At 41.4% G+C, this 12889-nt stretch overlaps 1 protein-coding gene across 1 annotated transcript in view; it reads left to right on the forward strand.

The window, feature by feature from the left end:
* Positions 1 to 12889, forward strand: part of CAPN7 (calpain 7) — a 49257-nt gene that overhangs the window by 7956 nt on the left and 28412 nt on the right. The window contains exons 3-6 of the mRNA XM_052636980.1: positions 1630 to 1787; positions 3371 to 3438; positions 5438 to 5638; positions 7353 to 7439. Coding sequence (XP_052492940.1) covers positions 1630 to 1787; positions 3371 to 3438; positions 5438 to 5638; positions 7353 to 7439 — 514 coding nt within the window. The remainder of the gene's footprint in view (positions 1 to 1629; positions 1788 to 3370; positions 3439 to 5437; positions 5639 to 7352; positions 7440 to 12889) is intronic.

A 12889-nucleotide genomic window follows, 5' to 3' on the forward strand; every position in this document is an offset into this window, starting at 1 on the left:
TTGAATAATATTTCATTGTGTTAATATACCACATTTTATTTATCTGTTCATCAGTTGGTGGATGTTGGCTTGGTTCCACCTTTTGTCTGTTGTGAGTAATGCTGTTTTTGTGTGGACATATTTTTTCAGTTCTCTTGAAACCGAGTAGTAGAATTACTAGGTCATATGGTACCTTTGGGCATATCAGTGGCTCAATGGTAAGGAATCCACCAGCACTGCAGGAAACTCAGGTTTGATCCCTGAGTCGGGAAGATCCCCTGGAAGTGGGCATGGCAACCCACTCCAGTATTCTTGCCTGGAGAATCCGTGGACAGAGGAGCCTGGCAGGTTACAGTGCATAAGGTTGCAAAGAGTTGTACCTGACTGAAGCGACTGAGCACGCATGCACACACGTGGTCGCTTTATGTCTAACTCTGAGGAACTGCTAAACTGCTTTCCACAGCAGCTATACCGTTATACAATTACACCAGCAATGTTCTGTTTCCTTCACAGCCTTATCAACACTTGTTATTTTCTGTCTTATTTTAGCCATCTTTCTGGGGATAAAATGGCATCTTACTGTGGTTTTGATATTCATTTCCCTGATGAGCATCTTTTCATGTGCCAGTTGGCTATTTGAATATCTGCTTTGGAGAAATGACTATACAGATTCTTTCCCCATGATATAAGTCAGGGTTCTCCAGAGAAACAGAACCAGTAGGGTGTACATAAAGAGATTTATCACGAGCAGTTGTCTCGTGCAGTTATGGAGGCTAACACGTCCCACTGTCTGCCCTCTGCGAGTTGGAGACCCAGGAAAGCCAGGGGTGTGGTTCAGTCTAAGTCCAAAGGCCTGAGAAGCAGGGGACCTGATGGTGTGAGGTGCAGTCCAGGGCCAGGGAAGACCCCTGTGCCAGCTCCCGCAGTCCTGCAGTAGGCAGGTTCTCCCCCTCTGCCTTCTGCTCAGTTCAGGCCCTCAGTGGGCTGGATGATGCCCACCCACATTGGGGAGGGCACTCTGCTTTCAGTACCAGCTCTAAATGCTAATTTCATTCAGAAGTGTCCCCATAGGCTCCCCAGAAATCTTGTTTAGCTCAACAACTGGGTAACCTGTGAGCCAATCGAATTGACACAGGTTGATGAGATAATCACCACACCCATTTTAAACTGGATTTGTCTTTTTGTTGTTGAGTTATAAGAGATATTTACATATTCTAGATGAAAGTCTCTTATGGATATGTATCTTTATATTAAAAACAGAAGCACTTATGTCTGACAGCAATAAAAATATAGCTTACTCTGGACCCTGATGAATAGGAAACAGCATGAATTTTATTATCAAGGCCTAGTAGATTATATAATTATTGCCTGTACTAAAAAAAGTTTAGAACATGATTGAGTTTATTTAGATCTAGTGTTTTCTAAGTTTAGTCTTGTTTTTTGTGGGGAGAACACTAATGTTCATTTTACTTTTTTAAATGATGAAAAGTGCTAGTAGGGACAGAGAAGAGTTCAGGGAAAATTTAAAGATTTCTTTTTACCTTGCTAAGTTTTTTACATGAAGGATTACAGAATTTTGGTAGAGTGTATTAAAATGACATGTTGTTCCCTGGATGTATATGTAGGTATGTGGCTTTTTTCTGATCCTAGTGCAGTCAAAGAGTGCGGATCCTTTGAAATCAAAACATCAGTTGGACTTAGAGCGTGCCCATTTCCTCGTGACACAAGCTTTTGACGAAGATGAAAAAGGGAATGTTGAAGATGCTATAGAACTGTATACAGAAGCTGTAGATCTCTGTCTGAAAACCGTATGTATAATAATTCTTATAGGTTAAGTTTGGTGGAATTGTCCTAAGAAATTTCTCCTTACTAGTGCATTTTATGTAACAATTCATTAAAAAAAAATCCTATTATTATAGATATAACTTAAGTTACTCTTCATTAAAAGATAATGGGATATGTATATATGTGGCTGAGTCCCATGACTTTTCCATGAAACTATCACAACACTGTTAATTGTCTATACCCCAATACAAAAATAAGTTTTTAAAAAAAGCTAATGAAGAGTAGAATTAATAATGGATTTTTAACACCTTGTTAAAAATTTGACAGGGTGAATTGAATCACTTGGCAATTGTTTTTTTAAATTACAGGTAGCATTTTTGACCATCTTACACTCCTGTAACTAAAATTAACTTATTACAGGAAGAATTCATCACAATCTGTGAATTTAAAATAAAGTTCCTGTGAGAGGGATGAATTAGGAGTTTGGGATTAACATATACACACTACTGTATATGAGATAGATAAACACCAAAGACCTACGGTGTCACACAGGGAACTAGACTCGATATCTTAACAATAATCTATAGTGGAAAAGAATTTGAAAAAGAATGAGTATGTGTATGTATATAACTGAATCAGTCTATTCTACCCCTGAAACTATTGTAAATTAACTATACTTCAACTTTTTTAAAAAAGGGAAAAAAATTGGGTTCGTCATAATAAAAAAAATAAAGCTCTTCCCCCTTTTATTCAGTTTGATACACTAAGAAATCAGTTAGTGGTTTTGGAGAGCTGTATTAATTTACAGTATGGAGTCTGCATGCTGAGTGGTTTTATTCTTTCCTAAGGAGAAGCAGTCAGCTCTGAGAGGCAACTGGTGTGTAAGAGTGAGCGGTGCACTGGTAGGAGGGTGTGAGGCAGGAGAGAGTGGGGTTGTCAGTGCTGTTCCGAGGGCCAGCTCTTTGTCCCAGGTCTCTTCTCCAGAAGAACTGTCTAGCCTCATTTCTGTAGGTACCTGAGACTGCTGGTAAGTGCTGGGGGTTTCCGTCTTAGTTACCTACAGTGCAGCATTATAATTCGACGTCTGCACGCGCAGCAAAGTGATAACCACCACAGGTCTGGTTACCTTCCATCCCATGCACTTGACCCCCTTCGCCCATTTTGCCCGTCCCCAGCCCCCTCTCCTTCCCCTCTGGAATCCACTAATCTGTTCTCTGTGTCTGTGCATTTGGTTTATTTTGTTTATCTGTTTTGCTTTCAGACTCCACGTATAAGTGGAGCTCTGAGGTCTTCTCCTGACCCTTCACTTAGTGCGGTAACCCCGCTCTGCTGGGGCTCCCGCCGCCCGGCCTTCTGCAGCACCATGATTTTCCAGTTGTGTCCCACTTACCGCTCGTCCACATTAAGTGGTCTTAGGGTTTACCTCAGTGATGAGTTTCAACACAGTTTTAAGTGATACCTTTAAGGATAAAAATAAAGTGTTTTGGTTTATTCTCATAATGTTTACAAGTGTAATGTGCATTGTAAGTTTCTTTTGCTTGCTTAGAAATATCATGGATCAAGCAGATTAATATGCTTCAGAATGTCTGTCTCTCTTTTTCTTAAGTCTTATGAAACTGCTGATAAAACTCTGCAAAATAAGCTGAAGCAGCTGGCTCGGCAGGCACTAGACAGGTGAGTTTGGCTCCTCAGCTTTGGTCCCCGCAGTGTACAGTGTGACGCATTTATCCGAATGTATGGGGGAGCTCGTGGTAACAAACCTGACATCCAGAGCAAGTCTGCCTTCTTTCTCTGCGTGAGTTTGCTCCTCCCTGGTTCCCTGCTGCTTTTTTCCCTGTGTCATTTTGCCTTGTTGGATGGTAAACTCCTTAGGGGAACAGAGCTAATTCATCGCTGTGTTCTCATCCCTCCTCTAAACTCAGAAAGTAACAAATCAGTCAAGAAATGTTTCACTTAGTTTTTGCGGTGTCTAAAACAAAAACGGTTATGGTATTTAAAATGGAAGACTTCCCTTGTGTTGTGTAATATGAGACTTCCGAAGAGAAAGCTTGAGGAGAGCCTACCAGAGCCACTACGAGAAATGGAGACGTTGAGAATGAGCCAGCCATTCACATACCCCACATCGTACATGCGTGAAGCTCCCTTGACTCTTTGCTGGAATGTCAGCTTTTCACTAAGGCCTGTGCTCACCATTCTGTTTAAAATTGAAATCTCCTCTGGTACTTCCATCCTGTTCGCTCTGTTGGAATATTCTTTCCCATAACTCTTTACTGTTTTCTAAGGTATATAAAATTGATCAGTTTGTCATATTTGTTATCAGCGTGTGTGTCTTTTCTAACCCCTGTCCTCCAAATATAAGCTCTGTGAGGGCAGAGAATTTTGTCTTGGTCCATTGCTGTAACGAAGCACCTAGCAGAGTGCCAGACATCCAGTATGTGCTCAGTAAATATTGGTTGAGATAATGAGTATGTTTGCACAAGAGAATTATACCTCTTGTACAGACAAAGCATTATAGACAGGAAAAGAGTGGAATGGCATTCATAGCTACAGCATAAGTTAGTACAGTACCTCCTTCTGAGGCTCAGACTGGGGAGCTGTGCTACCCCCAGCCCTTCTTTTGCATTGAGATATAGGGGTCACCCCTCCTTTTCATACTGTCGTCTAGCATCATTTGTTTCTCCAAATTCATGGAGCTGTGGGCACTTGACATAAGACATACCGTCAGCTTCTCCCTTTTGATGTCTGTCACCAGTCAGAATCACGGATGGCCCCTGCTACCTGTGTGGGTAATTCACCTCATATTCTCTGGGTGCGCCCTCGGCACAGGGACACGGGTCAGTCACGAACGCTTCCTGTGAGGATTAGTTCAGAAGAATGGATACACTCTAGGGAGAAGATAGCATGACATTTTTATTTGCATACAGTTTCAGAGTGTTAACAAAACTGCTAAATTGCATATACGGACCTCAGATTTAAAAACTTCCGTCTTTTAGCTTGTTAGTTCTTTGACAGGACAAAGTCCAAAAGCCCTTAAATGCCAAGTGAGGTCTTCCGTGCTCCAGTCCCTGCCCCGGCCTCGTCTCCTGCTGCCTCGCTTGTGCACTGTTCACAGGGGCTCGCTGCGTTCTGAAATCAGTGTAACCCACTCCACTGTTTCACAGATCTGCGCATTTGCCCGTGCTCTTCTCTCTACTTAGAATCCTTCCCAGCTCCCCAGGTCAGAGTTTAACGCCGAGTGCAGCTCAAATGTCAGTTTGGAAAAACACTCCCTGACTTGCCCTCTTCCCATCATTAAGTTAGTAACTTCTGCTGTGCACTCGCCGGCGTGGAGCGCCTCCAGCCTCACATCCTACTTCTGATGCAACTGTCTTTCCGTGCAAACCTAGGGGTACCTTGAGAGCAGTAATTGTGTTCTATACATTCTTATATGCCCCTTACCTTTCATAGGATCTGATAATGCTCTAAGTGCTTAATTACTGTTATCAATAAAATGTTTGCAAAAATACCTTACCTCTGGGAGTAGCTTAAGTAGTGAACTATTGACTAGAATGTAAGAATTTTAGATGGTAATTACCTTAGGGATGTCTGACTGTTCTCAGAGTAAATACTGTGTTCTGAAAAGCTTAAATGTGAGGAGAAAAACTAGACTGGTGTTTTTGTGCCTCTATTACAGAGCAGAAGCATTGAGCGAGCCTTTAACGAAGCCGTCATGCAAAATCAAGGCCACAAATACAAAGCCAAAGCCACCTCCAACGAGAGCACACTTTCCACTGGGAACTAATCCCTTCCTTGAAAGACCTCAGCCGTTCATAAGTCCTCAGTCATGTGACGCACAGGGACAGAGATACACAGCAGAAGAAATAGAAGTTCTCAGGTGAATCGGTTTATGATTTGTTGTAATGAACAGTTTTGTTAACATCAGTGCAGATAATGTTACGCTCGTTAGGTTTGATGAGTCATACATCTTTGTTGTAATGTGTCATGCTATTATCATGTAATTATAAACTGTCATACAGTCACAACTTGAAATGTTTGAAATTTGTTCTTTTATATTTTAGTATTTGCATTTCCTCTAGATTTTTTTTTTTTTTCCTGGAAATCTTAACACTCTTCAGAGTTGAATAATTTTATGGGGCAGAGTAGAACTGTGGCAGCCCTTTCATCACCTCTGCAGCCTTGTGACCAGAGCCCTAATTGCTACCTTGATACAGCAGTCTAGGCCAGTCAGCAAAGGGCAGCCGTAAGCTTTGAATGCCTTCATATATTTCTTAAAAGGGTTGCAAAAAAGAAAGCAAAAAGAGCCAGGATATGTGACAGAGACCTCATTGCAAAGCCAAAACTATATACTTTCTGGCCCGTAACAGAAAAAGTTTGCCGTCACCTGGGCTGGGAAGCCAACCCAGTTCTGGAAGCAGCTCCAGGCGATACTAAAAATGCAAAAGAACGAGATTGTGGAAAGCTTTGATCGCATCCTGGGGCGGTGTGGCGGCTCCTTTCCTGGGCTCTGAGCATCAGCCAGCTTAGAGCTGCATGTGTTGTCAGGTTGGTCTTTCTGTTAGCCTCCTGTAGTTGTGCTGGAACGGTCCCTTCCTCTGCAGCAGCCACCTGAGGGCATTTTTCCCTTTTCCTGCTGAAGATTTTACTTCTGCTCCTAGAAAAAATGGTGCTGTCTGCCTAGAAAAAATTGCTTTTGAAACTACACAACACAAAGCGGGACAAAAAGAGTGGTTTTGGACCTGAGACACAAGTTAATACCTGTCCAGCACTTTGGCTATTCAGCGTCCACGTGGTCCCTTCTACACACGTTTGAAATTCCACACTACTACAGAACAGCTCTGAGTTTGTACCTAACAGGACGCAGCTGCCCTCCACGCAAGTGCAAAGCTCTCCCCATCTCAGGATGAGGATACACACAAATGTTACATTCATGTGTTAACTGGCCCTCAAATTCAGTCATAGTCTCACTGCATATTGTTACCTGGAGGCTAACTTGTGAAGTTTCTCTGCAACGCCTCCTAAATAAAATGCGGGAAGGAACAGAAGGAAATCGCTAATATGTACAAATAAACATGTGACACAAAACAGGGAGAGAATATACAAAGCTCCTACAAGCCACGCTTAAATTTGTCAAGAGGCCGTAACTGTTATCTGTGCCTCTTTCTTCGTCACTACCCATTCCTTAGTCTCATAACCAGAACATATAAAGAATTTATTTCCAAGAATCCTTTGAATCCTCAAAGCAACCAGGCAATTGCTTTCTTTCTCTAGGCTGAGGATACAATTCGCTTTGTGTCCTGGGGACAATTTCATTGCTTCTGGTGTAAGCCTATTTTGAGATAGTTGTTTTGTTGTAAAGGATGGTAGTCTCGAAAGAATAACTTTGGGATTAAATTGGAGTAATTGTTTTTTGGTATTCAACTATTTCATGAAAATATTGTTCAAATAAAGTTATCAACATTACATGAGATTAGCAGTTTAATTTTATTAAAATACCATACCTTGTCACTTAAATTTTAATAAGTTTAAATAAAATTGATGATTAAGGTTGACTTGATATTTACTTTACATTTTTTATTATTTTTTAATAGGACAACATCAAAAATAAATGGTATTGAATATGTTCCTTTCATGAGCATTGATCTGAGGGAACGTTTTGCTTATCCAATGCCTTTCTGGTAAGTAAGCACTATTGCAATTCCTACTTTCAAAATTGTTTTAATTTTTCAGTACTTTTCCCATCTGCTGAAGTCCAATTAAATCCATAGCCTTGAAATTAAAATTTGTAATAAAAATTCTGAATGGAAAAGAGTCGAGGCTGAGGGAAGGAAGTAGGACCACATGGCAGGAGTGCCTCTGGCCTTTTCCTGGTGACAGGACTTGTGGGTCTTCTTTAGGCTAGGTTATGTCTAGCACAGATCCCAGTATAAGAGAAGTGAGCAGTGAGTAAATATTTGTCTAATTTGTCTTGGACCACAACAGAAATGCAAGTCAGCCAAGGCATTGAATGGAAAGGTGGGGAGAAATGACAAGGTTGTTGTTTACTAAGAAGATCCAGTTCAGAAACAGTGTTCATTATGAAGGTGTTAGCATAGCCTTCCAGAACAGTGGCAGCTTATGTCAGGAACCTTAAAATCATTGTTTCAGGACTCCCAGGTTCTAGTCATCCTAAGGAGATCAAAATTGGGCCAAAGATGTCTATCATAAGAGCGCTTATCAGAGTGTTTGTTATAGCAAAAAATTATCAAAACAAACTTGGTATCCAGTAATATCAGAGTGCTTGAACAATGGCATGTTCATATTATTCTGTTACATATTATGTTATCCACAAAAAAAATAACTCTTTGAAAAATATAGGGGAAATGTTTGTAATATATAAATTTTAAAAGATGGAAAATTATAAATATATAATATCCAAATTTTATTCTTTTTCATGTATTATAGACATACAGAATGAAATGATGTAAAGTGATAGGTCAAAATGTTTACAGTGGTTATCTCTGCTGCTGCTAAGTTGCTTCAGTCATGTCCAACTCTGTGCGACCCCATAGATGGCAGCCCACCAGGCTCCCCCGTCCCTGGGATTCTCCAGGCGAGAACACGGAGTGGGTTGCCATTGCCTTCTCCAATGCGTGAAAGTGAAGGCGCTCAGTCGTGTCCAACTCTTAGCGACCCCATGGACAACTCTTAGTGACCCCATGGACTGCAGCCCACCAGGCTCCTCCGTCCATGGGACTCTCCAGGCAAGAGTACTGGAGTGGGGTGCCATCGCCTTCTCCGGTGGTTATCTCTAAGCAGCAAATTAGGTGATATACTTCTTAAACCATTTTTAGTTTTTAAAATCTCTGCCATTAGCCTATTTATTATCAGAAAGCATCAGGGAACTGAATGCTTATTGTGTACAGAATACATAAAGACGATAAAAACAAGGCCTGATCTCACACATCTAGTGCTTGTCATTCTTGGAGGGGCAGAAGGTAGACGTCTCAAGGCCAGAAGTTACCAGCATAAGGTTTTCACTCAGGCACCTGTGTGATGCTGGTGGTTGATCTGGATCTAGGAAATGCTTGTTGGCACCCCACTCCAGTACTCTTGCCTGGAAAATCCCATGGACGGAGGAGCCTGGCAGGCTGCAGTCCATGGGGTTGCGAAGAGTCGGACACAACTGAGCGACTTCACTTTCACTTTTCACATTCATGCATTGGAGAAGGAAATGGCAACCCACTCCAGTGTTCTCGCCTGGAGAATCCCAGGGACGGGGGAGCCCGGTGGGCTGCCGTCTATGGGGTCACACAGAGTCGGACACGACTGAAGCAACTTAGCAGCAAGACACTTTCAGCACTAACATCAAGGGCACAGATCCCAGACCCATGCTCTCCAGCGTCATAGCCTCTGTGACACCATGCAAGCTTTTCAGTCTGCTTCAGACTTTAATAATAGAATCCACCTTCTGGTGTTACTGTGATGATTAAACGAGTTAATAAATGTAAAGCACTTATAGTGGTGCTTGTTCTATAGAAAGCACTTTGTAATAAGAATAAACTGTTAGGAAATAACCATCTTGCTGAATACTAAATTGTATAATTTAGCTGTACATTTCAAATACTTTAAAAGTGTTTGCCCAGTGATTTCACTTCAAGAAACCAATTCTACTTATGAAAATGTGAATCAGTTATTCTAGGATGCTCTTAAATGGTAATATCCAAGTAGAGATATAAACTTGTAGTTCCAATCTTTGTGTAACAGGTGAAGATAAATCATGTTTTTAGTGCTCATACAACAGAATGTCCCTGGAAAGAATTGTATACACTCATGAACAATCAAGTTTTCAAGAAATTAAGTAACGCGGGAAAATGCTTACACTGTAATTAAAAATATAACTGTCTTATAACTATCAAAACAAAAATATAACTGTCTTACAACAGTTGTTAAAATGTAACTCCCCTAATTACCTGGAAAATGCCATGGACGGAGGATCTTGGTAGGCTACAGTCCATGTGTTTGCAAAGAGTCGGACACGACTGAGCAACGTCACTGGCAGAGCTGGGATTTTACATTGTGTGTGACCCCTTGCTCTCTGCTTGTCCTGCATGTAGGAACCTGAGCTCCATGAGGACAGAGAGGGTTTGCCTACACGGTGTCCCACGAGGCAGGTGCTCAGTGAATGCTTACCAAGGTAGTTAAATTTTAAGAAAAGTCAAGTAAAATTAAATGCTCTAACTGGCAAGATTTTTCCTTTCTTGTTTTATGGATTATTTCACAGAATAATCAGAAGAAATAGTAACAGTAAACATTTTAAAATTCAAAGAAAGAAAAAAAAATAAAATTCAAAGATAGCAGACTGATGGCAAAAGCTCCCCAGTGTATGAATCTTTGGTTAGAAAGATTCAGTTCAGTTCAGTGCAGTCGCTCAGTCGTGTCCGACTCTTTGCGACCCCATGAACCACAGCATGCCAGGCCTCCCTGTCCATCACCAACTCCCGGAGTCCACCCAAACCCATGTCCATTGAGTCGGTGATGCCATCCACCATCTCATCCTCTGTCATCCGCTTCTCCTCCTGCCCTCAATCTTTCCCAGCATCAGGGTCTTTTCCAATGAGTCAGCTCTTGGCATCAGGTGGCCGAAGTACTGGAGTTTCAGCTTCAACATCATTCCTTCCAGTGAACACCCAGGACTGATCTCCTTTAGGATGGACTGGTTGGATCTCCTTGCAGTCCAAGGGACTCTCAGGAGTTTTCTCCAATACCACACTTCAAAAGCATCAGTTCTTCGGCACTCAGCTTTGTTCATAGTCCAACTCTCACATCCATACGTGACTACTGGAAAAACCATAGCCTTGACTAGACGGACCTTTGTTGACAAAGTAATGTCTCTGCTTTTGAATATGCTATCTAGGTTGGTCATAACTTTCCTTCCAAGGAGTAAGCGTCTTTTAATTTCATGGCTGCAATCACCATCTGCAGTGATTTTGGCGCCCCCAAAAATAAAGTCAGCCATCATTTCCACTGTTTCCCCATCTATTTGCCATGAAGTGATGGGACTGGATGCCATGATCTTAGTTTTCTGAATGTTGAGCTTTATCTAATCTTTTTTAGAAAGATTGGTTGACTAATATTTTTTCTTTTCTGGCCATGTATTATAAATTATAAAGTATTTTAAATATTTCAAAGTTTTAAGAAAAATTTAGTAATTCAGTGGTGACTTTTGAGAGAACAAGTATTAAGGAGTCTGGGATTTACTGAATTGTAGTTCATATGGCAGGGCAATAATATTGAGTAATTTGATTATAGATGTGAGTCAGCCTTATTTTTTCTCCTCACACTTTTGTGATGGCTGTTCTTAAATTCTTCTAAATTCATTCAGCTCACTGTATGTTACCAGTCAGGTCCCGACACTACACAGGTACAAATTGCTGCCTGGAATGCTAGTGGTTCTATGAGATGTATGAGGTGATCATCAAAAAAGTTTGAGAAGTGTTATATACCATATTATGCTCTAAGAGATTTCCAGCAAATACTGGCTTACTAAAGGTTTAGAGGTGTCCTTCCAATGGAAAAAAAGAAAAAATACTTCAGCCAGGAGTTTTCAGATCACACATCACCACAAAACCCTCTTTTTCCTAATGTCTGTCAACATTCTGCTTTTAAAAAAAACATTTTTTTTCAGGTTGCGTGTCATTCACCTTATATCATCCTATAAATCTTTCAAAACCGGGCTTGTTGCCCTTGCTCTGGAAGCACTCTGAAGAACGGCAGACTTAAACTTTTGTGCTGTACATTAATTATAGAGAGATACTTCGCGTGGATTCTGGTCCCATCACTTCATGGGAAATAGACGGGGAAACAGTAGAAACAGTGTCAGACTTTATTTTTGGGGGGCTCCAAAATCACTGCAGATGGTGACTGCAGCCATGAAATTAAAAGACGCTTACTCCTTGGAAGAAAAGTTATGACCAACCTAGATAGTATATTCAAAAGCAGAGACATTACTTTGCCGACTAAGGTCCATCTAGTCAAGGCTATGGTTTTTCCTGTGGTCATGTATGGATGTGAGAGTTGGACTATGAAGAAGGCTGAGCGCCGAAGAATTGATGCTTTTGAACTGTGGTGTTGGAGAAGACTCTTGAGAGTCCCTTGGACTGCAAGGAGATCCAACCAGTCCATTCTGAAGGAGATCAACCCTGGGATTTCTTTGGAAGGAATGATGCTAAAGCTGAAGCTCCAGTACTTTGGCCACCTCATGAGAAGAGTTGACTCATTGGAAAAGACTGATGCTGGGAGGGATTGGGGGCAGGAGGAGAAGGGGATGACCCAGGATGAGATGGCTGGAGGGCATCACGGACTCGATGGACGTGAGTCTGAGTGAACTCTGGGAGTTGGTGATGGACAGGGAGGCCTGGCGTACTGCGATTCATGGGGTCGCAAAGAGTCGGACACGACTGAGCGACTGAACTGAACTGACTTCGCATGTATTCCCTACACGTTTTGAGTAGAGAGTAATGGATAAGATGCTGGGTTTGGTACCAAAGACCTGGGTATCTGATACCCTTCCTTCTATGTCTTAGCTCAGCAGTGTCACAGATTATTTGATCACTTAAAACTTTTTCTAAAAAATTTGCTCTAATAAAATGTTTTGAAGGTCAAATGAATAAGATATGTAAAATATTTTGTGTGATGCCCAGCACATGTTTAGTCTGTGGGTACGTGCTCAGTCGTGTCTGACTCTTTGTGACCCCATGGATTGTAGCCTGCCAGGCCCCTCTGTCCATGAAATGCTCTGGGCAGGAATACTGGAGTGGGTTGCCATTTCTTACTCCAGGGGATATTCTTGACCCAGGTATCAAACCCGCGTCTCTTGCATCTCCTGCATTGGCAGGCGGATTCTTTACCACGGTTGCCACCTGTGTATTACTCTGTAACTAGGTATTCTCATTATTAGTCCTGCAGAGATGAGTTTGTCAAGAGCCGACATAAAGATCTGTAGCTTCCTTGCTTTTTTTGAATGAATCAAATGGCTCCATTTTATTGAAACTGAATTTCTTGAATATAACCGTGCTAAATTTAACTTTTAAGGTATATTCTTAAAATAAATATAAAAGTGTTTAATTGCTTTTCTGTTGTCAGTTAT

This window comes from Budorcas taxicolor, chromosome 1 (assembly GCF_023091745.1).
Source record: "Budorcas taxicolor isolate Tak-1 chromosome 1, Takin1.1, whole genome shotgun sequence".
Lineage (NCBI taxonomy): Eukaryota > Metazoa > Chordata > Mammalia > Artiodactyla > Bovidae > Budorcas > Budorcas taxicolor.